Source organism: Marmota marmota, unplaced genomic scaffold (genome assembly GCF_001458135.2).
Source record: "Marmota marmota marmota unplaced genomic scaffold, marMar, whole genome shotgun sequence".
Lineage (NCBI taxonomy): Eukaryota > Metazoa > Chordata > Mammalia > Rodentia > Sciuridae > Marmota > Marmota marmota.
In genome coordinates, this window is record NW_025999913.1 from 1813643 (window position 1) to 1841442 (window position 27800).

The 27800-nt window shown below is 45.2% G+C and overlaps 1 protein-coding gene across 1 annotated transcript in view; it reads left to right on the top strand.

The window, feature by feature from the left end:
- The first annotated feature begins 250 nt into the window (after positions 1 to 250).
- Positions 251 to 27800, top strand: part of Cdyl (chromodomain Y like) — a 65447-nt gene continuing 37897 nt past the window's right edge. The window contains exon 1 of the mRNA XM_015494168.2: positions 251 to 1051. Within this exon, the coding sequence (XP_015349654.2) occupies positions 757 to 1051 (295 nt within the window). The 5' untranslated portion in view covers positions 251 to 756. The remainder of the gene's footprint in view (positions 1052 to 27800) is intronic.

The following is a 27800-nucleotide window of genomic DNA, read 5'->3' on the forward strand; positions in this document are numbered from 1 at the left end:
AAAATTCATGTCTTATTGATATTTAAAGCAAGAATACATTTTAAAATAAAATTATTTTGATAAATCATTATTGTATAATCATTGAAATTTGTTTTTGCCCAATAATTAACAGAAATCATGTATATTGATATAATGCTTTGATATATGTATACTCTTCACACATGCCAAGCATAAAATTCAAGCCTTTTGTTCAACTCCACTTCAAGGAAATAGCCCAAATCCCAAGTGTTCTGTTACTGTTTTATTTTCAGATGATTGGGGTTGGGAAGAAAAGATCGTTTTCATGATCTATGGTGCTTTTTATTGTTTTTGATGTTTCCTTGTTAAGCTTGTACCTTTCTGAAAGCATAAGCTCTTATTAAGACTCTCTCTTTTCTCCATCAGGTTGAGAGAATCGTGGACAAGCGGAGAAACAAGAAGGGGAAGACGGAGTACCTGGTTCGGTGGAAAGGCTATGACAGCGAGGACGACACGTGGGAGCCGGAGCAGCACCTGGTGAACTGTGAGGAGTACATCCATGACTTCAACCGGCGCCACCCCGAGAGGCAGCGAGAGGGGACCCTGACCCGCACCAACAGGACCTCTCCCAACAATGCCAGGAAGCAGATTTCCAGGTCCACCAACAGCAGTTTCTCCAAGACCTCTCCAAAGGCCCTCGTAATCGGCAAAGACCACGAGGCCAAAAACAGCCAGTTGTTCGCTGCCAGCCAGAAGTTCAGGAAAAACACATCCCCATCTCCCTCGAGCCGTAAGAACATGGACCTTGCAAAGTCAGGTATCAAGATCCTTGTGCCTAAGAGCCCCATTAAGAGCAGGACCCCGGTGGACGGCTTTCAGAGCGAGAGCCCTGAGAAACTGGACCCCGTGGAGCAGGGTGTGGAGGACACAGTGGCACCGGAAGTAGCAGCCGAGAAGCCTGTCGGAGCTTTGTTGGGGCCCGGTGCAGAACGAGCCAGGATGGGGAGCAGGCCCCGAATACACCCACTAGTGCCTCAGGTGTCTGGCCCTGTGACTGCCGCCATGGCCACTGGCTTAGCTGTTAATGGGAAAGGTGAGTGTCCAGTGGGCTGCCGTGGGCCATTGCCCATTGCTGGCTGGACAGCGACCCCGGAGGGGGCACATCCTTCTTTAGAGGCCTAAGAGCAGGATCCCAGTGGACGGCTTTCAGAGCGTCTACTTGTGCTCACAGAAATTGGGAACCTGCACAGGTGTCTGCTGAAGGCTTTGGGAGATCTTCCCGACTCACTCACTCTCTTTCCCTGAAGTCTTCGGCATTCATCTCTTTAATCAGCACTCGTTGTCTCTGCGCTCTCTACTGTGTCCCCCCACTGACTCACTCTGAACAGTTTTTCACTCTAAACTCGTTGTGGTTGGTACTTCTTTGCATCAAGTTCCTTTCTGAAACTACCTACCTTTCTACCTCTACAGTAGGTCTCATCTTTAAGAACCCACCTGTAGTTTCTCAGCATGGCCATTATAGATTTAGAAGCTGTGCTCCTTATTTTGCACACCTTCTTGAGTAACCTTAAGTGCCTTTCATCGAGGGCATCACTAGCCTAGGGGACTCCTGGTGGGAGTTTGCTCGGGTTCTCTGTTCGGATCCCATTGCTCAACATGGCACCATGGGGGGTTTCCTCTCACCCCCTGCTCCTGCTCTTAGACTCTGCAGCTTCATCATTTATACTGTGAGCTGCCCGTCTCCTAAGATGGCTCACCTGAGACTTCTCCCTCACTTGCCCACACCTTCCTGGTCATCCGCGTTTACAGAATTCCATCATATTCCTCCCCTCCAAGGCCTCGAACTGCCTCACTTTACCTGCCATAGCTTTCCTTTCCTTTTTTTGGGGGGGATGGGGGGGTAGTGGTGCAAAGGTTTTAACCCAGGGCCTTGTGCACACTAAGTGGGCACTGTACTGCTGAACTATGCACCGCCCCCCAATTTCTCTCTCTGCTTCCTGCCTTTGACAGCTCCCTCCATTTCCCACCATTCTTGTCCTCTCCATCCAGTACCCCCTCCCCCATGGCCTTGGGTAGCACACGTGTTTCTGAGCACCTGTGAGCCCACCCTCACCCCCACCCTCACCTGCCTTCCCTCAGCACCAGGGCAGTGTACTCCCTCTTCCTCCTGGAGCCGATTCTCTGCCTGGCTGTGGGGCGCCTCCTCCTGGGCCCTCTTCACTCCTTGTTCTCTGGGCTGCAGTTTTCTAATCTGCCTCTGACCATCTGTGTGAGTCTCCCTCGGCCCCCGCCCACTAGAATAGTATAAAGCCAAACAAAGAGGTATCGGTTTGTTGGGGAGCTGCTTTCCTCAGTGGGAGACTGTACCCCGACAGCCTTGCTGTGGGGCATTCGGCAAGCTTCCATCTTGGCCTGACCCTTGCTTAGCAGCCAAGTGGGATAGAGACAGAAATGGGGGGTTTCCCTCTAGACAGGAAATCACCACCTTGCTAGCATTTTTCAGATTCACACTTGACCCAGATGCTGCCACTCCTCTGCTCCAGTTTGACCCTCACCTGGGACATGTGAACTTGTTTACGGATGTGCCTTCCTCTGGGTCAGCCTGTTCATGGGTACAGTTCTCTTACTTATTTGTACAGGAAGGCTCATAGAAGGTCAGAGGTGCAGGGGACTTCATAAGTCACCTGAGAGCATGCTCTGTTTTCCTGATAAGTCCAGAGAGCAGGATGTTCGTGGAGAGAGCAGGCGCCAGGGAGGGAGGGAGAGTGTGCCACTATCCCTCTTCCGGTGTTCTCCCTATCATGGTGCGCTGCCTCTGCTAGTCAAGAGCCTCCCGTCTTTGATGACCCAGGGTCAGGTACTAAGCGGGGCTCTGGAGCCACAGTCAGGGACTTGGGCAGGGATTAACAGCCCGCCAGCCTACCATCTAGTTTATGGCCTTCAAGGTAAATATGTTTTAACATTTTCTAATGGCTGAAAAAAATTGAGAGGAATATCTACTAGCACATGAAAATTAAGAAATTAAAATTCATGCATCTGTATATAAAGTTTTGGTTGGAGGACAGCTACACGCATTCACTGATTCATTCATTGCTTCACCATCACGTGTTTTGTCTTGGCCATGCTCCTGCAACAAGGCAGAGTTGGGTCATTGAAAGAGACTGGTTTAAGGCTTGCCGATTTGGCTCTGGGAAGTCATCGTGTTTGGGCTTTTTGTTAAATTGGAGAAACATAAAGGCTTCAGAAGATTGGGGGCCCTTTCTTGGTCACAGAGGCTGTGTGTATGCACATTTTTATTGGAGGACCTGTGGATCTAAGGCTTTAACCCATCCAGGTTGAGAACCATGGTCCTTGCTGAGAACCTGGAAGGCCAGCTTTGATTGGTCACTGCTCTTGCACAGGTGTTCCTGTGGGCCGCGATGCATTTAGCCTTCACACTGAGGCTCCTCAGCAGAAGCCCATGTTCCAGTTTCCTGTAGGAACAAACAAATAAGCAACAGCAACAAAAAAGTCCCAAGGGTGGCTTTGGTTAAAACCACAGGGGACTTGGAAGCATAGAGTCTTCCATTATTTTCTCCTGGTCTGTGGCATTAGGGGGATTGGTGTGGGAGTCATGCTGTCATTCCATGGCCTTTCTCCAGAAGCTACTGTCCTCTTCATCCCCTCTTGCTCCCTTCCGCCTGGTTGTTGGCCCTGCGTCCTGTGTATGGCTGAGGGCATAGGACAGTGGTGAGTAGCATACCCTGTAGCATAGCCTGTGTTGAAGTCACACTTGCACATTTATAAGTTAGAGAATAATCCTTCCTGCCATTGGAGTGTCCTTCATGAATAAACAAGATGACAAAAGCAGTAGTGTCTTGGGCAGCTGGGCCACTTGCGGACTCTTAGGTGGGCCTAGGAGGATCAGGGCCTTGGCTTCCCGGGTGCTTCGCCGCTCCATGGCACAAGTGCAAGCTCCTTGGGGGTAGTGTGTCGGGGGGGGCGGCTGAATGGGGGGGTTCTCTGCAGATCCCTGTGTGTGACTGATTCTGAGAGGATGGGTGCTTACTGAAGAGACTGTGACAAGTCCTTGTGCTGTCCCTGCCCCCCATTACTGGCTCAGAGCAACTCGAGGAGAAATGCAACCAAGATTATAAGGAACGAGGGCCAGAGAAGACCTCCAAGAAGCCACGTGTTGCCCTTTGCTGAGTGAAGCTCCGGTGGATTGTTGGGCCACACTCACCCATTTTTAAAGTGGTTGTTTGTTTCTACTTTCCAGATTAATTTTAGAGATGATAAGAAAACTGATTTGTTTTCTAAAATTAATTGAAGCAGATACTGGTAGAGTCGCTGGGAAATGAACCATCTCCTGTTCAAGACAGTAATCATGTGCACTCGAGGGATATATTTGCCACGTAAAACAACAGATACTTGAGTGTCTGGGAACCAAAAGGGTGGGTGTTTCTGGGACATTTATAGATAACCACATGGACATTTACTTTCTAACTATTCTAAGTGTGAAGCTAAGGTTTAAAAGATGAATACACTGCTTCACTCAAATGAAATTTTAAAATGCAGTTGATGCAGCTGTCATCTTATTACCCCTCTTTATCAGTAAGTTAGGGATGAATCTTTGCTCTTTTAATTGCCGAATGAATTAATCCTACAAAAGAAGCAATTTGCTTTTAAAAACTGGATTATCATGACTTTGTTCTTTCATGAGTTCAAACATACAATTGTTCATCATTCCATATGTAAGGATTTGGAGAAAATGCTATTAGAAAACTTTGAAAAAATAAATAAAAGAGACCAGGCACCATCGCGTACGCCTGTGATCCCAGTGGCTCAGGAGGCTGAGGCAGGGGGCTCACAAATTCAAAACCAGCCTCAGCAAAAGTGAGGCTCTAAGCAACTCAGTGAGACCCTGTCTCTCAATAAAATACAAAATAGGGCTGGGGATGTGGCTCAGGGGTCAAGTTCCTTTGAGTTCAATCCCTGGTACCAAAAAAAAGTGTAAACCTCACCAGTGTTATCATGTGGAGCTGGCCATTAGATGTTCAAGTGAAAGCCAGCAGACATAGCAGGAAGGTGACTGGAAGCCCCTTGGCACACCTTCTGTCCCATGAGCATGTCAACCAAAGGAAGGTCCCAGGAGAGCCTGCTCTAGGCATCCTGGCTGGAGTGCGACTTCCTCTCGCTGGCAGCAGATGATCTGGCTCCCCTTTCTCCAAGATCATCAGGTTCATGTAGAGGCTCCTCACCCCACAGGGCCATTGAAATTTAAAAATGCAGTTAATGCAGCTGTCGTCCTATTACCCCTCTTTATCAGTAAGTTAGGGATGAATCCTTAAGCATGTGATGTAGCTTTCATTGAAGTGTTGAGGTTCTGAAGTCAGAACTGACTTCACCCCAGGGGAGGTTAAGAATTCAGGAGGCCAGTGTCCAGTAGCAACTGCCATTCAGTGGGGTCACAAAAGAAATGTCCACTTGAGAACAGCAGATGTTTGAAGCCACGTTAGAGCAGACAAGCAATTGAAAGTGTCTGTAAGGATTTGATCCAGAAAGGTCTCAATTTGAAACCAGCAAGCAGTTGGTATCTCTGTGTACCAGGCCCCATGCTCAGTGCTTCTAAGTGCTCACTTAGTCCTTCCAAGGAACAGAGCTGCTTAAACATGGAACAGTTCAGAAGCTGAAAACCAAACCACACCACAAGAAAATAAGCCTTTTAGGCAAGTACATAGACACTCTCTCCCCGCCCCACCCCGGTGTGCATCGCCCATGTCCTCTGGTAGAACATGTGACCACCCAGTGCAGATAGGTTCTTCCATTTCTCACGGGCAGCTCAGTGGTCCCCAAACCTGGGTGTGCTCAAGAATTCTAGTGCGGAGTTCTCACTAGACGCAATACCACGTTGAGAAGATCCAGCAGTGGATTGTCCCCAGGAATCTTGAAAACATACAAACAAAGTGTAATCATTTTATTTTAAAACTTATAAATGTATGGTTTTTATGTCAACCACGGTTGTATAGCCAGGCCCTTCAAAAGGGGATACTTGTGTTTGCCACTTGTTGGAAAGCCAGGGCCTTTCAAGTATGGATCCATTGACTGGGGTGCTGTTTCACGTAGAGCACACCCAGGAATCATCATTTACTCTTTCCAGTTCAGATTTCTTTAAACTAGAGAAGTGCTTATGTTTCTGGATCTTGAATGCATAGTCCTAGTTTTTTGTTTTGTGGGGGTTTTTTTTGGAGGGGGGAAGGATTCTTCATATTTCTTTTTCATACCTGGTTTCACATTTATTTTTAGCCTAAAGCCTGTCCAAAGCATGTGATGTAGTTTTAATTGAAGTGTAAGCTCCCCTTTTGTGGTCACATCTCCAATTTTATGCAACAGTGAATGAAACGTAACCAGTTGGACCAGCCTAAGAAGTGGAGGGAAGGAGAAAAGCATTTCCCTCCCCTCGTAGGTTCATGGGGGCCTGTGAGTAAAACTGAACTGACAAGAGAGAGAACAGGAGGAAAAAAGGCTTATACGCTGAATTGATGTTTTTAATTTTATGTGTTTGGGCGTTAGGCTGCCACAGAAAAGAGGAAACTCCCTAAGGAGTGGCTAGAGTTAAGAGTTTATGTGCCATTTAACAAAGGACAATAAACAATGAAGTGACTAGACAGGGCACCGAGGGCTTGGGTTCTAGATATATAAATTGAGAAAGGTAAATATCTGAGCAAACTAATGAAGATAAGGACTTGTTAGTAAGGTTTGTTCATGGAGACTCATCTCATTTCCACCTCCATTGATAAGGGTTCTTTTCCTGGTTCTGAAAAGGAGGACGCTTTTGTAAATGGAAATTTATGCCCCACTTCTAAGCAGAAAGGGGGAGGGTACAGTGGTTCTTCCAGCTGTAGTTTCTCATTTGCCTTCAACTCAAAACAGTCCTTAAAACAAAGTGGCACATTTTCAGTGGCATGCCTGATCCTTTGCAGAAGTTAAGGGAACAGACCAGCCAGCTCTTGACCAGCACCTGTGGCAGCCAGGCTTAAACGCTGACTTTCTTACTCTGTAGGCACCAAACTTTTCAGAGAATGCCCCCATCCTTACTGTACTGTTAAAATGTTTTATGACATTATTAAGGATTTTAGGACTCTGGGCAATGCTTATCCAGTGAGCCCTTAAAACCCTGCTTCTAGCCTAGAAACTAAGTTGGAATGTGATGTGATCACTTAGTTCTCTTGTTGTTTCAACTTTCTGTTGTTTTGACTCTTTTTTTTAATGCCAGTGATTCTCATAGGTGGTACCCAGACCAGCAGCATCTGGGAACCTGTGAGATTGCAGATTCTTGGGCCCTACTTCACCTCTTGAATTGGAATCTCAAGTTGGGGCCCAGCAATCCAGCAAGCTCTCTGTGTGTTCTGATGCCTGCCAAGGTTTACTCTGTTGTATTTTGTTTTATGTTTGGTTGGCAAAGTGGAAAGTAAATAAAAATATGCTGTTAAATAATTCCATTTATAGCATATATTTAGTTTCTTATCCTATTTTATCTTGAGATTGTTTAACTTTGCATATCTTCCCCCCGCCCCCTCCTCATGCTGGAAATTGAACTCAGTGCCTCATACATGCTAATAAGCATGTGCTCTACCACCATCCACACCCCAGCCCAAGTCTAGCATCTTGATTTAAGATTGTCTTTAGGCTTTTTGACTTGGGGAAGAGCTACTAGGGATTGAACCCAGAGGCACTTAACAACTGAGCCACATCCCTAGTCCTTTTAAAATTTTACTTAAGAGACAGGGTCTTGCTAAATTGCTAAGGCTGGCTTTGAACTTGCCGTTCTCCTATCTGGGCCTCCTAAGCCACTGGGATTACAGATGTGTGCCACTGCACCCAGCTTGATCATTTTTAATACAGATTTTAACAAGCATCACAAAATAATAAAAAACACCTAATCGTTGACACACACAAAATCCCTACCTACTTTCTAGAAATAACTGCTGTTAACAGTTTTCTTCTTTTAAAAATGGTCTAAATATGTAGAAACCTGCACATACTTGTTATATGTTCTACAACTTGTGGTTTGGTTTCTCTTAGGATTGTTCCCCCCACCCCCATTTTGTAATACATCTTGGATATTTTTTCATATCCACACAAATCACTTAACTCCATTCTTCTAAAAGACTTGTGGTCACTTGTTTATCAGATTTTATACACACACACACACACACACACACACACATATATAAACAGTGTTTTAGTGAGCTTTTTCGCTGCTGTGACTAAAAGATCTGACCAGAACAATTTTAAAGGAGGAAAAGTTTATTTGAGGTTTCATGGTTTCAGAAGGCCAGCTCCATTCCTTGGGGCTCAAGGTAAGACTGAACATTATGGCGGGAGAGGGTGGCAGAGGGGAGCAGCTCACATGGGGATCAGAAAGCAGAGAGAGAGACACTCGACTCCACTGGCTAGAGACAAATACATAACCCAAAGCCATGCCCAAATTCCCACCTCCTCCAGCCACACCCTGTCACTTCAGTTACCACCCAGTTAATCCCTGTGGGGATTAATTCGCTGATTGCGTTAAGACGCTCACAACCCAATCATTTCTCCTCTGAGCCTTCTTGCATCATCTCATAAGGGAGATGTGTGAGGGGGGGACACCTCACATCCAAACCGTAACAAATAGTATTTCTCAGCAGGAGCACTTCGGATTTGGGCTGGACACTCCCCCGCCCATTTAGTGCCCCTAGTCCTGCCCTTAAGATTTTGGTATGGCTTTGGGCATTGTCATAAACCAGAGTCCCAGGTTCCCGGTGCCCACACACTCATATCCCACAGGGGCCCCTAGTCTGTGAGAGCCGCACTGTAGACATTTCAAAGGTCCCCACCATTGATGTTACAGCTGCAGGAATGTTAACACATCTTGTTTTAACCAGAAGTAGCAGCATAAGTGCCACAGATGTTCACACAAGTACTTTAGAAGTACTTTGAGCAAAACGTAGAACTTGTTACCTCCTCTCCACAGGATACTGGGTGCCCCAGAGAGAACATTAATAGCTGGGTATCATTTTAGACCTTTTTCTGTGTGTGTTCTCTTTAATATGAGATCATACTAGATACATGATCCTTCATTTTCATTTAACATCGTGTCTTAGAGAACACTCTGTTTTAAGATATGTCATTTCTCTCAAAGTTTTACCTTTATATAGGTATGATTCCATGTTCCTGGAGATGTTGCCAGACCAGTACAAGAAACACTCAGGTTCTCTTCGCCCAGAGTCACCAGGCCTTTGTCTTCCGCCTTATTTGCTTTCTCTGTCCCGTGTCTCCCTCTGCCCAGGCGTGTGTGTATACACACATACGTATATGTGGAGGCACTTTTTTTTCCCCTGAACTATTTTAGAGTTTGTTGGCAACTTGCTGTTGTAAACAGTAGCCTAACGCAGACTCCATAGCTGATTTGAGAGTCTGATAGATTTTGCCACATTGCTGTCTCAGAAAGCTGTGAGGTTGGGACTCTTCATTTACCTGTTCCTAACAGATGTTTGGTCCATTTTTCAGTATCTGCCAGAGAAGGTAGAAAATGATATCTCGTTTAGATTTTAAACTAGGGAAACTTTAAATACGTTGACTATTTGCATGCATTTTTCTCTTACTTCCCTTTGTATATCCCTTACCTACTTTCCTTTTGGGTGGTTTACCCTTTTCAAAATGGGAAGATTTCTGGAATGTGCATGTTCTTGCCCAGGGACTACACAGTCTTCTCTGTGTGCTTGAGCTGTAGTGTGCGTACTTAAAAGGGTGCCCTTCAAAAGAGGTCCCTGGCTTATAGTCCTGACCTACTCACAGGCTGATACTTCCATAGTTACAACTGACTAGTCCCTGCCTCAAGGGACTAGAAAACCACAAATTAATTTGCATTAATTTTATGGTTATTGCTCCATTTTTTTAAATATTTATTTTTTAATTGTAGGGGGACATAATATCTTTATTTCATCTTTATGTGGTGCTGAGGATGGAACCCAGTGCGTCACGTGTGCTAGGTGAGCGCTCCACCACTGAGATGAGGGCTCCACACCCCAGCCCTCTTGCTGCATTTTGCATACACCAAAAGATACTGCTTTAGGGGCTGGGTTGTGGCCTAGCGGCAGAGCGCCCGCCTAGTACGTACGAAGCCCTGGATTCCATCTCAGCACCACATAAAAATACATAAATAAAATAAAGGTATTGTCCAACTACAACTAAAAATACATATTTAAAACCAAAGATACTGCTTTAATTTGGAGTATGAGAGAAATTTGGATTCTTTAGGGCAGATGTCAAAGGAATATTTCTAGCTATAATTCGTGTTCCTTTTGAACTTTGGTTCAGGGACAAAAGAAGAAAGTCACATTTTTGTGTTGAATTTAATATTTTTTCTCGTTGCTGTGATATTTGCTTTTATACCAGTGGGAGCTGAATACCTATTACAAGTCCCACAGATCTTCTGTATTCCTGTTTTTGCTGCTGTCATTTGCAGCTGGGTACTGCTCTTCTAGAAGATTCCTGGAGTGGCATCCTGTATCTGAGGGGTGGGGGCATCTGTGCACACAGGCAGTCCTGTACATCATGCTCTCACCCCCGAGCAGGCTCTTGTGTTGCCTTTGCTTGTCTTGAGTTCCTCCAACATTCTTCCTAATTCAGAGAATGCTGCTGAATAGAAGAAACTGGTTGTGAAAGGGAAAGTGATTTGATAACAGTAACTTCAGCAGAGTTGTTGGGAGAATAGGATCCACGGTAGAGAACTCACTCCTGACTTCCATCTAGTTCTTTATAATGTTGTCACATGGTTTCAAGTGACTTTCTGTAAGTACAGTTCATACTACTGATAGGTACTATGTGAGACAGGACTTTTTCTCTTTTCAAAGTACATAGTTAAACTCAAATTGGATCAAACAGTCAAATGCATCTTTTGTCTTATATAACTAAGATCCAGGGCCTGAAAAAATAGAGAGGCAGCCCTTAACCTCCTCTGAGTGCAGGTAGACCCTTCCCACCTGGAATCAAGATACTGTCAGGGTGTCTGACCTCTCAGCAGACCAGACAGAAAAGGCACTTCCCCTCAGAAGTTCAAAAAGGGAGCCAGGCATATGGTGCATGCTTGTAATCCCACTAATTTGAGAAGCGAGCAGGACGTTCACAAGTTCAAGGCCTCTTACAACTTAGCAAGACTGTCTGAAAAAAATAAAAAAGGGTCAGGGATGTAGTTCAGTGGTAAAGCTTCCGAGGTTCAGTCTTCCATACCACCAAAAAAAAAAAAAAAAAAAAGAAGAAGAAGAAGAAGTTAAAAAGGAGAGATCAACTTCATCTAAACTTCTAAACTCTAATCTAGAAAGGGAGTTGGGATTCCCTGAGGGAATTCCAGGGCCACTGGCAGTGGAAGTAGGTACTGGGCAGACCTGAACATAGAAGTCAAGAGGCTCGACACAACAAATATGCCACGTGCATTAAAAACCTACTACTTTTCAAAGTTAGAGAAATAATCACGAGTGTTAGATACTAGCCATATGAATAATAATATTGAGGAATGTGCAGCTCCACTTTGGAGCAGTCCTTTCAAACAACCTAATCCTCCTCGTACAGCTGGGCCGGAGACTGAGCTCTGTGTTTACCTTTGCACTTTGTATTTTTAACTCTATTTTCAAGTCCTGTCTTTGGGGGGAGAGGCACTGCACCTATCCTCTCCTAACATGTCACTTTTTATCAGTCAGCCACTTCCTTACAAAAGAGGCTATTTGAAAGACAGTTTATTGGGAACTCTTGAAGGAAGATGCTAGGGAACAAAATTTCCCAAACTCTTGCTTTGTGCAAAAAAAAAGTCTTAGGTGGCATGGAAGAGTGCAGCCCAGTGGCAGAGTTCACACCAAGACCCCAGCACTGCAAAACAGAACAAAGTGGCTGGGACGCCTACATCTGGTGAAGGAGAGTCAGTTCCCTGGTGGAATCTCTGAAAATGGAAAATGTAATGGAAAAGATTCAGAGAGATCCAGAATAGACGCACACATACACCAACTCTTCAGATGGTAGGAATGGAAAAGTATCATGACTAACGTCTCAAATCATCTTTAGAATCTCCTACATTGTCTAGTCCAATTATTCACACAGAACAGGTGCTTAACCTACATTTCAGTGTGCGTGAATGAGTTGTTGGAGGAATTTCTACCACTTGTGCTTCCATCCTGTGTTTGCATAGTCTGAAAAGATTGTCTGGGTAATTAAGAAATTATCGAACAGGAGGAGGTAAATATGAAGTGATTCCTAAAACCACAAAACAAAGTTAACGTTACAGGACATCTTTTATAAGTTCCAGTGAATAAGGCCTCTCTGTGACGGCATCCAGGCAGAGTTTGATAGTGACCACTGTCAAGCCTCTCACCCGGATGGATCCACCTCCACAGCTCGCAGTCTCAAAATGAGCTGCAGACCAGCAGATCTGTCCCAGCTCCTAGGGTTCCTGGTCATTGGAGGGGGAAGTAACCCGGGCTCCTGTCTCCATGTGTTTCCTCCTTGTCACGCCAGCCTCAGCCTTCACGGTCCTTTTCCCCCTTGAGCTGGCTCCTGCCCCTTCTCACCCACCTCCTGACCTGGTGACACACTGTCATGTTCATGGCTTTGCCTTCATCCAGTTCCCCTAGTGCTCAGCTTCCCACGAGGATTCCCCACACCTTCCTGCCCTGCCGAGACCCAGCCCAGCTCCCCTTGCAGCCCCTGGAAGCAAAGGGCGGTGTCCAGCAGCACTCCTGGGAGCCCTTTCCTTGTCCAGTCCTGTGTTCCAACCTTTGTCCCCTCTTGCTTTGATTGACCAGCTTCCTGGTCCTCTTCCAACATCCCTCAGAGAGGTGGGCTTTTGAGTTGAGGCCTTGAGTCACTCTCTAGCTCTTCCCGTAACCTCAGAGGACTCAGCCTGCAAGGGGAGGCCAGCAGGGCCGCCTCTGTCCTCCCAGCAATGGCTGCCATTCACAGTGCACCTGCAGTGTCTAGGCCCCCTACCCCTGTTGTCACAGCCACCAAGTGATGAAATACACCAGGCAGAAAGATGGGAAGGAGCCTGCTCAAATCACACACCCTAATCCCCAAGTCCCATTCCCACTGTGTCCTCTCCATAGTTGGGAATGATTTTCTCTTACAGGGGGGAAAAATGGTTTTCAGGTGCAGATGCCCGTCACCTGCTTCTTTCTGTTCAGTTTATGCCCCTGCCCCCACCCCATCCCCATCTTGTAACCAGCAATCTTAATTTCTCAGCCTCTGGAGTTCCCATTAGTCCCTTTTCTGCGAGAATTTTATTTATTTATTTTTTTTTTTAAGAAAATCTGTTGCCACCTTGATCTCTGCTTTGTTCTTAGGCCACACTTCTGGAGAATTCACTTCAGTGCTGCCAGCTCTCTTCCCTTCCCTGCTTATCGCCCCTTGGTCTGGCTCGTTCCTCTCTCACAGACACTCAGCACCAGGGCCGCTGGTCTGCACTGGCGCTCAGACTCCCCCAGAACCAGCCCTCCTGGGGCTGGGGGCATTGCTCTGTTGCTCAGTGGCAGAGTGCCCAAGGCTCTGTGCCATCCCAACTAACAAGCCACACTCTAGTCACATGAAGGTTCACCACATCTTCAGATTTTTTGCTACACAGCCCCATCCCTCCCACCCCCTTCACCACGGTTCAAACCTAGGGCCTTGCGCAGGCCAGGTAAGCACACTACCACTGAGCTACATCCCCTGACCTCTTTTTAAATTTTTTTTATGTTAAACATTTTACATATACAGTTCAGTGACATTATATGTATTTATTTTGTCATGCACAGATCCTAGAATCCTTTTATCTTTTTTTCCCTAATTTTTTTTTTGTAGTTGTAGAGGGACAGTGTGCCTTTATTTTATTTGTTTATTTTTATGTGGTGCTAATCATTGAACCCAGTGCCTCACACATGCAAGGCAAGCACTCTGCCACTGAACTATAGCTCCAGCCCCTAGAACTCTTTTATCTTATAAAAGAAAAGCTCCATACCCAGTCAATACTGCCTCTCCTTCCCCATAGTCCCTGCCAGTCACCTTCCTGCATTCCGCCTGAGTTGACCACTCCTGGGTACCTCATGAAGTGGAATCGTGCAGTTTTTTCTGTGTAGACTCTTCATTTCTTGTTAGGTTGAATAGTGTTCCCTGATGTGTTATATGCCACATCTCGTTTATCCATTCCTCCATCCTGGTCACTTGGGTTGCTTTCGCCTTCGGTGTTGGGAATAACACTGCTGTGAACACGGGTGTGCAGCTAGCTACCTACTCGAGCTGCTGCCTTCAATTCTTTGGATAAACGTTCAGCAGTGAAACTGTTGGGTCGTATGGTCCTTCTGCTCTTAAGTTTTGAAGAAATCCCCACACCTCCCAACCCCCTGGTACTGGGGATCCAACCCTGAGTGCTCTATCACTGAGTCACATCCCCAGCCCTCTTTATTTTTGAGTCAGGAGCTCGCTAAGTTGCTTGAAAGTCTTGCTAAGTTCCTGAGCTGGACTTGAACTTGCGATCCTCCTGCCTCAGCCTCCAGAGTTGCTGGGGTTACAGGCGTGCTCCACGGCACCCACCTGCACAGTTTTCCACAGCAGCTGTCCCATTCCTACGGGAGATGCACAGGGGCTCCAGTTCTCCACATCCTCACCAGAACCGTTCATGTCATCCTTGGTTTTTAAGATCCTTGTTGCCAGAACACTCTTCTCTCTGTTCACCTTTTGCCTCTTTGGCCATTTCTTCTCATTTGCCTTTGTGAACTGTTCTTCTGACACTCCTAAGGGACACCGCTTGCTGCGGCACTCACGGAGGGTGTTGGTTTGGTGCACAAGATGGCCCATGTGGGATTCCGGCTGCCCAGGGCCACCTGCACCCCAGCTTTAGGCACCTGGAGGACCTTTTCGTAATTAGATGAGGTCAGCGGGTTTACGATCCTGCCCCCACGTCCCTCCTGCACTTACACTTTTTTTTTTTTTTTTAATTGATGTATTCCTCTTCCCAGCAGACCCCAGCATGCACAGGACCTTCCTGGAAGGGAGAACTGAGACGTGCCATCCTTGTTTTTCCACTCCCTGCCACACTGGCACAGATGAAGCATTTTCTTCTTAACATGCTTTTCATAAGTACCTTTTTTGAAGATTAATACTACATTGTTTTATCTGAGAAAAATCTAGTTCAAAGAGTCATTAGGTTTCAACATACAAAAGGAATCATAAAGAGCACCCCCACCTGGATTGGGGGTGCTCGCCTGCCTCTGGGTATCCCAGGAATGAGGCTCTCCAAGTTCTGGGCTCCTGATTAACTATCTTCTGTGGCTTCTGAGTTCCAGAAATTTTTTTTTTTTTTTTTCTGATTATCAGGCATTTATATCAACTTTGTTTTGAGGTTCTGATTATGTCCCATGCCGTATACTGACAGCCACTCCTGCATGAGGACATTTCCAGAAGCCATGCCCTCTCATCATGCTTAATGAACACCTGCTGTGTGCCAAGAAGTCTCAATTCAGAAACACACTGCCCCTGACTTCTGGTAGCTTCTAGGCTGCTGGCAGATGTTTAAGAACCTGAGTTTCTGATCATGGGGCCATTTGAATGGCTTTGTAGTTGACAGAGCCGCAGGCCGCACACCAGAGGCCCAGATGCTTTGTGGTGTTGCAAGTTCTGCCCTGCAGGGGTGGGCAGCATTCCTTAGAGCAAGAGCCGGGTGCCAGACCGTTGTTAAGGAGATTGTAATGAAGTAATCCTTGCACAGACCTGCTCTTGCTGGGGTGGTGACATCTAATGAGATAAACTGTCTCTATAAAAAAGTAATTACCCTAATATAGTAAATACCCATCTCCCCTAGTGATAAGGATCTAATGTAATGGCTTCTCTGTCTAGGACCATAAATAGAATCCACCGAGGCATTCAAAATAGGGAATATTAGGAGAACATTTTTAAACCTTCCCTCCAGAGTGAGAGTTATTCCAGATTACTTCCTGAGCTGCACGCCTGCTCTCGGGGCAGATGGGTTTGCTGCTCATTCTTTCATTGCTGGGCCTCCCCCGCAACTCCCTTTTTGGGGAGATGATACTTCATTATCAGCTTTATTTATGATAACTGCTGCCCACCCCACCCCCCACTGTATTATTTAAGAGTTGCTAGTGTTTTTAATGGGAACGTTCTGGATTCTCAATTATACCTTAAAATAACCCCCTTTCTGCCCAGTTACCTCTGTCATGGTCATCTTAAATTCTGCTGCAGTGTAAGTCTTTATATATGTGTGGCAAGGGGAGAGGAGTGTAAATGACCTTGTGCTTCAAGGGACAAGTGCAGGTGTTGCCTAGGACCTTGTCATCTATTTAGAGCACAGCATGTCCTGTAACTCCCCTCACCCGACCCTCATGCTGAGAAGTAATCGTCACAAAGTCCAGGCAGTAAAGCAGATGTTTAATCCCAGCAGACCTGTTAGTCCTTGTGACATCCCAGCTGACCTCTGGGTGAGCCCCCGCCATTTGCACAATAGACTTAGGAAGATAACGACAGCTCTTCCATTGGCTGGGCCATTGTCCCTGTTCTAGCATGTTCTGAACTAAAGAACTTATAGCCCCTGTTTACGGTAATCACCACATTTACCATTACATTTTACCATTACATTACCATTCACACCACAGTGTGGCTATCGGAATGTTGGTATATCACAGTCCTTAGTGTGGTGGTACTAAGAGGTGGGGCAGGGGCCCAGTGGGAGGGATTTGGTCATTGGGAGCATTCTCTATGTAGGGACTGTGAGTCCCGATTTTCCCAAACTCCTCCTGGCTTCTTGTCTGGCTGTGTGGTCATTTTCATATACGCCTGCCCTGATGCCGTCTGCCATGCGGCTATCACCAGAGCCGAGCCAATCCAATGCCAGTGCCAGGCCCTTGAAATGCAACCTGAAAAGTTTTCTAACTGGAGTATTTCCTTATAGTAACAGAAAATACTGTTACACTCCATAGTCATAGCACCATTTCTACTATTAACTATAGTCATGTGGAAGGTCCTTGTAAAAGATAACTAGTCCTGGTAAATTCTTAAAATCAAATAGTAATCTGACATGGTCTGTGAGGAGGAGAGTCTACAATTTTAATTATGTTGGTGATGTGGGGAGAGTATTGCATTTTATCAGGTAAGGGAAACTGCCTGACCTGTGGGTGGGTGCTGTGATGTTTATTGAATGCAGCACACATTGAAACCTGAAGCTCTTAAATGAGATGGGGATTAGTTTTCATTTTGCTGATGTTTTAAGTTATGTATCCCGTGGTAGCAATATAATTCTAGCATTTTCTTCTTTGGATGATACTTTGAGCAAAGCCTGGCATTACCTCCAGAAGTTAAATGATGTTTGGGTTTTGTAGGAATTCTATAGGAAAGCGTCATGTGAACATTATCAGCAAGGACCATGCTGTTTAAACGCCGTGTCGCCATGTTGAATCGTTGAGTGCTGTGCTGTGCTGCATGGCTGCCTCTGTGTGTCTGCCTTAAGAAGTCGCCAGGCTGGGAGGGGAGGGAGGGACAGGGCCAGGCTGCCAGGCCAGCTCGGAAGGTGTCACCTTAGGTACGGTGCTGCTGATCCCATGATATGAACTAGTATTGGAAGGATTTTAAAGGGAAAGTAGAAAATAGATTCTCCTGATCCCTGTCCTAAATTTGACTTTACTATTTCCGATGAACCATATTCGATAGAACAAAAGTTCTAAAACTGTGGCAAGCTGTTTATTCTGTTACCTGAATTGCCACAACTTTATGACAGCAACTGGAGGAGTGGGTGAAATAGTCCCAGGCTGTTTTGTTGTGGTTTGGTTTGGTTTTATTTTGGAAGAAAGCTTGCCCTAGTCAGTTTTCTACTTGCTGGGTACTCCATATGCCATTTTCTAGTAATGTGTTCTCAACAAGTGGTCTAAACCATTCTTTCCCCCATCACATGAACTATTTGGAAGAACTACCTAGCATACAATCTGATCTGTGCATTTTCCAGTTTCACCAGGGATTTTCTAATATGCATTTAATAAGCAGTTACACACTGGGTTTTCTTGATTATATACTCTGTGCACTGCTATGACAGCCCTGGGTGGCACTTTTCCATAGTCTTGAGAGTTTTACGTGTTACTGTATCACAAGACCACATTAGAAACTGTCGCTGCTCCAAGCTCCACTCAGGTGAGTATACACTCGAGTTTAGGATGGCACAGAGCATGCTGCTGCAGTTTTAGCACGCACTTCCTTAATATATGGAAGAATAGCAATGAGCCCTGTGTCAGCGTGTGGCTCTAGTATGGTTTTTAAGTAGTCATAACAGAGCTCAGAATTTGATTTTAAAATCACCATGTAATTTTTTAGATTATGTTTATAAAAACTTAGCAAGTGTGGCTTTCAGGTTTTTGTTTGTATTCTGAGTCTGTTGTGCTGAGGTCAGCCTTCTGCAGTGGATTTTGAGTAGCTTTGGACATCCGGACATCTGTGAAGCGACATGTTGAATTCCTTGCTCTATCTTCGTCCCTTCTCAGGGATTGTCATGGACTGTGGCTCAGGCCAAGGGTGTAGGTGCTGCTGGAAATACCCTGGTGGAGGGGAGGGAGCCTGTCCTTGCAGGCGGTGCCGTCCATGTAAGTGATCACTGGGACAATGGCATGGGTTTAAAGGCCATGTTAACCTCACTGTGGCGTGGTTTTGGACCCAAATTTGAGAAGCACTGATACAGACTAAAACTAACTGTGTGGTTTAGAAATTTGCTTAAGGAAATATTTAATTTTAGCCTAGATTGTTTGCCTTTTAGCTTTTCAGATTAAGCTGACTCCTTAGTGAAAATAAGTCGCCTGGGCCCTTTTGATTCTTGTCCTTCACCATGGGACAGTGTCACACACCTTCACAGTTCTCTCAGACCACAGTCATGGTAAATGGCACACTGTGGGCCAGCAGGCTGCTTCCTTGACTCTCCACGGTTCCAGAGTCTCTTTTCTTTACCATAAAACCTGCTGCTACTTGCAAGGTAACGTCCCACCTTTGAGCTCACTGCTGTCTTTCTGCATTTCTCCTCCACCCGGCAGAAACAAGCTTTAATTCTGATCAGTGTAGCCTGCAGCCCATACCCATCTGACCCACTGTAAGTTCTCCAGCAGCTCTGTCCGTCCACGTACAGATATTCCGCCCTCCTTAATTGTACTGCGACAAACACTCAGTAGAAGTCTCCTTTCCCTTTCATGGTCATGTTCCTGCTGTGTTGAGATGCTGTGTTCTTTGCGAGATTTGCTTGCCTGGTTAATCCACAGAGAGTTCCTCACTTAGCCTGGACCCAGGGTTGAAAAATGTCGTGCCCATGTGCAGAAGTGGAGGCTGCTGGGCTTGAGCAGGGCTGGGTCATGGGGTGGGGTGCCTCTGCATTTCAGCTCTGTTGCTCTGTGGTTCTGTGGGCACGAGGGAAATCTCTTAAAGGAACCCAGCCAGAAAGGAGGGGAGCGAGTATATTAGAAGGAGGTGTGTTTGTCATGTGATCACTTCCGCCCTGTATTCACTTCTCCACCTGGTGCCTTTGGCCATGAGCACTGTACCCACCAGGCCAGTTCCCGGCCCCTCTCTTCTATTCAGTCACCCAGGCCAAGCACCAAGGCTCCCTTCTCCCACCTCCTCCCCCAGCAGCCAGCCCCGAGCCCACGCCCTCTGCAGCCTCTCACCGTTGCCAGCACCCAGGCCTTAACATCCTTCACTGCCTTTTTTCAATTCATTTTTTATTTCTCAGCATATGTCAGTCATATCACTGACATATTGCTGGGGCTCTTCCCTGACTTTCTGATGTACCTGAGATAAACTCATACTGCTGCTCGGAACCCACACGGCCTGGGGGCTGGCCCTGCGTTTCTCACTGCTTCCAGTGGACTGGGCTTCCTGTGCTGTATGAAATTGGCCAATTTCTCTCTTTTCTCAGGGTTTTACACGTGTTCCCTTTTTTAAAAATCTGGTTAGCTTTTTTCCTCCGGGTCTCAGCCCAGCTGGCACCCCTGGACTCCCCCCAGCTTTCCCCCCACCTCGGCCACACTCTGCCACTCCACAGCATCCACCCAGCTACAGGTTAGGCACCATCCATACCCAGTCCGCCTCGGCAACAGTGCCAGCCAGGCTGACTGCTCGGCGTTCTTAAGTTGTGGTCCTGGTTTCTTATCTTTCTCTTCCTGCCAGGGCAGGCTCCGTGGTCTTGTCCCTGTGTTCCTGGTCGAGTGCCCAGGAATGAAGGAGTGAAGGCTCTGCATGTGGCAATCACTGTCCTCCGACTTGGTGTACTAAGCCCACGGGACACTCTGTGCCAAGAACCACGAGGTCCACTGGTGACACACACGTGACCGTGTAACTAGTCTGTGTCCAGGAGCCGGTGTTTGCTGGGGAGGAGAGAAGCCAGTGACAGGACCCTGTGGGAGGCAGCGTGTAAATGCCCCTGGCGACTTGGAGAAGGGCTCCCGAGGTTCCAGGCGAGGGCGCGTCTGGTTGAGCCCCACGGAAGCAGGAAGAGGGGAAGGGCATCCCCATGGGCCTGGAAGGCTTCATGGGGTTCAGTCCAATGGTAGGGCTGGAAGAGATGGTCTGGGTGGAAGGCAGGGGGCAGAGTGTTCCTGACACCTTTAGACCTTTTTGAAAAAAAGACTGAAGGCAGTTTACTGTTCAGAATTAGATGGTTTGGGGTTTGGTTTTTTTCAAGTGAAGACACCAAGGCAGATGCAAACTAAAATACACTGAAGCCAAGGGAATGATTCGTCTAGAAAATTGGCTTGCCAGTGGGCAGCAAATTAGGCCTCTAGTTGTCAGGCAGCAGATCCTAAGGATGGGGTGATGAGTCAGGTTACAGGGGCCACACACGGGGACTCGTCCATAGACCCCTCTGAACCCAGGAACCTGGAAGTGTGGAATAGAGCCTGCCCGTAGGGAGGGCTGTTTTATTAGACAGCAGGGCTGGGTGGGATTCAGAGAAAGACGGCGTCCAAAGGGTTGTTTCAGTGTGTTTTGGGGTGTAGGGAGGAGCTGCGTAGCGCCCTTTTCTGATTATAGGGCAGTTCTCAGATGTACTCTCTGGAGACAAAATAATGTTGATAGGAAGGTTGCCTCTCCTGCTGCCACCACCTCCAGCCCTCTAGACCAGATAGACAGGAAGTAGACAGGGTCGCCATCTGTCTGCCCGCCTCCAGGAGAAGAGGGAGGGAAGGTTAACGAGGGGCCAACACCCAAGGGTTTGTCCACAGCAGGGGGGATGGGGAGGGCAGAGACAGGTCCCCAGTGAGGAGGAGGCCTTCGCCCTCCTGCTCCCTTAGAAGGTATCTGCTGGGCCTTATGCTGGAGAGGGAGCAGCAGTTCAGGTTAGTGGTCATCTCAGGACAAGTGGGGCTGGGAGGACAGAGACTAGGACTTCCCAGGGTCATTCTGGTGGGACAAGCCTTGAAATGGGGATGGCACGAAGCACAAGGAACCCCACCAGACTGATGGGTCAGCAGAAGCACTGAACGTAGTTTTTAGAAATGACAGGTGCCAGTGCTGGGAAGCGGTGTCCGCCTGATCGTGTTGTGACATCATGTGAATGCGTGACGACAGAGCTCAGTGTCACGCGTGACCGTAATACAGAGGGAAAAAACCCAGAAACCTGGCTGTGGCAGTGTCAGGAAGGCGGGTGAATGAGGAGAGAGAAGGGGCAGCGGGTGGTGAGCATCGTGCCTGACTCCTTTTGCCACAGAGAATTAAAAGTAAATTGCAGGGTCCAGGGACTGTGGCCTAGCACCACACCAAGAATAAAAAGAAGGAAAACAAGAAAGTTACCTGCACTACTGTGTTTCATGAGTAGTTGTGTAGGGAATAGTACTCCCTCTGAGTTATAGATTGGTTTTCAAAGAACCATGTAATAGAATTGATACAATTCTTTCCAAAAATTTGACATGGCCTAGAACTGGGGAGAATAAATGTATTGAAGGAGGCTGAAACTAGAAGAGGGCCTTTGGAAACCAAAGTGCTTGGTGACCACATGGCTCACCTTTGGTCTTGAAATTGATAGCATGTAGGAAATTAAAGAAAACGACGTGGCAAATATTAAATAATATTTAGATATATGTTTTAATATAAAAACGTCTTACATAAAAATTTGCATCTTAAATAAGCTCTTCAGATCTCACAGGGATGTAGATGTAAATGTCTCAAAACTGTTGATTTTAGAATTTTATCAAAGGACTCAGCCACAGTGGGCTTTAGAGCCACCTCAGTGATTTATTTTGATGTCAAATTTTTGAGAAGTCCTCATTAAGAATCAGTTTCTAATAACTGTGAAAGAGTCCCTTTTTAGATCTGGGAGATATTTGGTATTTTTCAGACAGTGATTTACATCTTCAAAGATGAAGTGCCAGTTAATATGAGAAGATAAAGCAGTCACTAATTTGATTTGTCCTGCGTCTCTGTGCATACCAAAAGGAGGCCTGCCTCTTTGCCAGTGTGTTTGAAAAGGTGCTGTGCATTGAAAGATGATTGGAGGGGACATGCAGGGTGCAAGGGCTCTGAAGACAGATGTGATATGGGGAAAACAGACATAAAAAGACCTGCAGAAGTGTTAGGGAGTGTGAAGACCCCCCCCCCCGGCCCAGTCTCAGGAGGGGGGCGGGAAGAAGCTGCAAGACCATTTGGCTTTGGAAATTTCCTGTGTAATGCTGTCCTAGGCGTGGGGTGGGATATTTATTTATTTGCTTTAAGTTTGTGGAAAGCAAGAAGATTCAACACTCACTGATATCACATGATTAAAGTTAAAATTACATGATTTTTCAAGATATAATTAAAAGTACCATTATTATTTGTCTTTAATCATACTCATTTTGAAATTTCAAATGCAATGAAGAAGGGTGTAACTCAGGGGAGACTGGGCAGGGATGAGAAAGAGCAGCAAGTATGTGAGGAGGGACAGCTTCATTGCTGGGGCCCGGGACGGAGAGTGGACATGGTTTGTAATAAGGACCTTACACTTGCCTTTGAGTTGGTGTGTGCAAAGTGTACCCAGTGTCATGCAAAAAACACCAAGCTGAGCCAAACCGTGAACCTGGGGATGGCTCATCCCTCGGTGGCAGTAGTACATCCTGCATCCTTAACATTGGGGACATAGCCCAAGGCCTCGCTAGACAAATTTGGCGTTGTGCAGACATCCTAGAGTACACTTGCAGAAACTCAGATGGTCTAGGTCAGTCACTGGACGTGGTCTCTTGATGGGGCTAAGAGACACGGGCTATAGGAAGCCGCTGCTGGCAAACTTTTTAAGAAGTGGAAAGACCATACTAAAATAACAAAAAGTATAGTAAACATAGTCGTCATTATCAAGTATTATCCACTGTACATAATTGTGCATCCTGTGTTACTGTACAACCAGCAGCATAGTGAGTCTGTTCACAACAGGATCTCCACAACCCAAGTAGTGCCTTGCACTACTACTTTACAGTGACTCAAAACACACTGGCAGTAGGAGGTTTTCAGCTCCATTACGATCTTATGGAACTGCCGTAAGACTGCCATGCAGTCTGCTCTTGACTGAACTGTCGTCACACTCTACATGGCTGCGTGGTCCCAGCTGTGGGGTTTTCATAGAGGCCTTCTGTCAGGTGGACCAAGTTCCTTTCTGCCCAGCTTTGTCAAGTGCTTTCATCAGGAATGCGTTCTCGGTGTTATCAGATACGTTTTTGCAACTATAAGATGGTTATGTGGTTTTTCACTTCTATTCATGTGTCTTAATACATTTATTTCCTTTGTGGAGCTAGTCTTGCATCCCTGAGACAAACCAAGTTGGTCAAGGTGTATAATCATTTTTATATGCTCCTGGATTCCGTTCTCTGGTGTTTTCTTGATTTTTGGATCTGTGTTCATAAGGGATATTGCTCTGCAGCTTTCAGGTCTTTGAGGTCTTTGTCTAGTTTTGGTATCAGGTGAATAGGAGGCTTCAGGAAATGAGTGCAGAAGTGTTTTCTCCTATTAAAGAGAATGTTGAAGAACTGGTGTTTAGTCTTTAAATGTTTGGTAGAATTTAACAGTTAAAGAAGCCCTCTGGTCTGGACTGGTGGAAAATTTTGCTGTTGTTAGTTTAATCTTTTTACTTATTAAAGGTTTCTTAAATTTTCTATTTCTTCTAGAGTCATTTTTAGTAGTTGGTATCTTCGTAGGACTTTGCCCATTTAGTCTAGGTATTCTTAATCTACTGGCACACCGTTGTTCATAGGGTTCCCTTATAACTCTTTAATTTCTGTAAGGTTGGTAGTGATGTCTCCTGTTTCAGTACTAATTTCCAAACTTTTAAGTGCTCTTAGCCAGTCTAGCTAATGACTTGTCAATATTATTGACCTTTTCTAAGAACCAATTTCTGGTTTCTTTGGATTTTATTGTTGTTGTTGGGTTTTTGTTTTGTTTTGTTGTTGTTGTTTTGCTATTTTTCTGCTCCTTGGTTCATTCATTTCTGTTCTTTATTATATCTTCTGCTTGTTTGGGGTTTAGTTTACTCTTCTAGTTTCTTGGGATGGAAGCTTAGGCCAGTGGTTGGAAATTTTTTAAATGGAGGTATTTCCCAAATTTTCTTCTGTTACTGATTTCTAATTTTATTCCATGTGTTCAGAGATCATATTTTATATTATTTCAGACCGCTAACATTTAGTCAGACTTGTTTTGTGGCCTAGCTTATTCTCTATCCTGGAGAGTCTTCCATGTGCACTGGAAAAGAGTGTATGGTTGTGTTTGGTGATTGTCTGTTAGGTCTGGTTGTTTGTGGATCCCGTCAGGTCGTCTTTTTCCCTGCTCATCTTCAGTCCAATCCTGTTCATTCCATCTGGTGCAATGTCCTTATTGAAATCAGGATATTAAAACCTTCAGTTATTATTGAGTACCCTAGTTCTTCCAGTTCTGTCTGAGTTTAGGTCTCTGTTATACGTGTGTGTGTGTGTTGTCTTGATATATTAGCCTTCTATTACTATAAAAATACAGCCCATCTTGTTTTCCTCTGGTAATATTTTTTTTGTCTTGAGTTTTATCTGATGCTAGTATAGCCATTCCAGCTCTTTTGGTAAATGTTTACATGGTCAATCATATTCCATTCATCTATTTTTGACCTGTTTGTGCGTTGAATCTATAGTAGGTCCCTTGTAGACAGCATAGGGTGATATCATGTTTTTTCATTCCTTTTGCCCATCTCTGCCTTTTAAGTGGATTGGCTGCTTCATCACCTTGGATGTAATTAGAGTTGTGCACGCTTCATTCATTGATGGATCACATATATGACAGTGGTCTCAAAATTGTAACAGAGCTAAAAAATCCCTATTACCTGCACTGTGTTTTAAGATAAGTGTTATTAACAAAGAAGTAAAAAGGTATTAAATTTTTAAAGTACAGTAAGCTCGGATTAATTAATTAATTTATTATTTTAAAATATTCTTAATTGTTGGTGGGCCTTTATTTATTTATTAATTTATATGTGGTGCTGAGAATCAAACCCAGTGCTTAACACATGCTAGGCCAGCACTCTACCACTAAGCCACAACCTCAGCCCTAGATTAATTTATTAAAATTTATTAAAAATTTTAATGAATTTAGTGTGGCCTAAGTGTGTGGTCATCATAAAGTCTGCAGCCATGTGCAGTAATGGCCTGGGCCTTCACATTCAAGCTCCTTTTATGGAAAGTGCCTGAGCTGTGTACTCTTTTTTTCTTTCTTTTTTAGGGGGATATGTAGATACCAGGGATTGAATTCAGGGGTATTTGACCACTGAGCCACATCCCCAGCCCTATTTTGTGTTTTATTTAGAGACAGGGTCTCACTGAGTTGCTTAGCACCTTGCTTTTGCTAAGACTGGCTTTGAACTCACGGTCCTCCTGCCTCAGCCTCCCAAACCCGCCCCCCCCAGCTTTTTCCCTTCTTCTTAATCTTTTATACTGTAGTGTAACAGTACCTTTTCTTTTGCTCTGTCATTGAGCCAGGCCCCAGCCCATAGATATATTTAGATGCACAAATACTTAACCATTGTTTTTTAATTGCCCTCAGAATTCAGCACAGTAACATGCTGTCCAGGTGTAGCTTCAAGTACCCATGTACCCTTGGTTTCGTAGGCTGTACCACATAGATTTGTGGAAATTCATTCTGTGATGTTTGCACAGTGAAATCACCTAATGATGCATTTCTCGCAACCTAATCCTGTCATTAAACAACATGTGTCTGTAGTGGGATTTACATTTGCCATTTTCTATATACTCATGCCCCAAGCCCCCTGTCCCATTAAAGCATTCTTTTGTGTTAAATAAGTATATTCTAGTACACCACTTTATTTCCTTCATGTTTTCTTTACTAATACTATGTAGTTTTAGCTGTTTTCAGTGATTGTTCTGCAGATTAAAGTCAACATGATAATTTATGAAAATACAATTCAGGTTAACAGCAGTTTAAGTTCCGTGGCATATGGAACTTTTGCTCCTGTAGACTCCATTCTCTCCTCCCTCCTCCTGCTGCCGTCGCTGTACAAGTATGTGCCCAACACAGAGTCGTTTTGTTTTATATAGGTGTCTGTTAAATAAGGTAGGAGAAGGATAAACCAAAGCACATTTATCCTGTGTTTTATATTTAACCTCTGCAGTTTCCTTTATCAGTGTTCTTTATTTCTTCTCATGGATTTGAGTCACTATCTAGAGTCTTCTCGTTTTAGCCAAAAGGTCTCCTGTTTTTGTATAGCAGGTCGGGTTGGTGATGAATCTGTTTTTGTTTATCTAGAAATGTCTTAATTTCTCCCTCATTCTTGAAGGTTAGTTATATTAAACTCTTGGTGGACAGTCTTATTTTTTCACTATTTTAGATACGTTGCCACATTCCATTTGCCCGCTGTGGTTTCTGTTGAGAAACCAGCTGCTGTTGTCTTACTGAGATCCTTGAACAGGAGGGGCCGCTCTCACTGCTCTCGAGGTTCTGTCCTGGGCTCCTGCTTTCAGCACTTGGATCTTGCTGTGCCTTGGAGGGGGTCTGTTGAGTCGACTTTGCCTGGAGTTCCCTGGCTTCTTGGATATGCAGGTTAATGTCTCGCCATCAGACTTTGGAAGAGCCACTGTCTCTTCAGATGAGTATTTCTGCTCTCCCTTCCTTCTGGGGTCCCCAGTGCATGTCGGTGCGCCCGGCTGGCACCCCCGTCCTCTGAAGTTCTCTTCCTTTCTCTGCCTTCCCTTTTCTTCCTGTTTTTAACAGTGTTCTCACTGCTATGTGGAAAAGAGAATTTTCAAAGGTCTTTAACCATTTTCACTGATGTCACTCCCATTCAGATTTTGTGTCTCTGCATGTGTCAGCTTAGAATAGTTTGTGTTTCTAGGAACTGCATCTTCATATTCAAATCTGTATAAAGTTGGTCCTAATACTTTCTCTCTAATATCTCTTTGGGTTCTGTAGAGGTGTCTGCTCTTTTCATTCTTGACATTGGTTCTTTCTGCCCCCCTTTCTAACTTATCTGTTTTGTTCAGGGGGTTGTCAGTTTTGTTATAATAGAAGCTTTCTGTCATTGTTGATTCTATTCTGTTATTTTATTTCATTGTTTTCTGTGCTTTTATTTCCTCCATTCTATTTTCTTTAGGTTTTACTTGCTTATTTTCTGACTTACTGCTATGAGTATTTATGTTTTGGGCTCTTAGCTGTTTCTAAGTATATGTATTTAAGGCCACAAATTTTCTGCTTCCCAAGGCTTTGGTGGCATCCCACATGTTTTGATATACATTTTTATTATTCAGCAATTTTATGCTCTAATTTATTTTCCTATAGTTGTACTTATTTGCGGGTGGTGGGCAGGAGAGTACTGAACATTGATCCTCAGG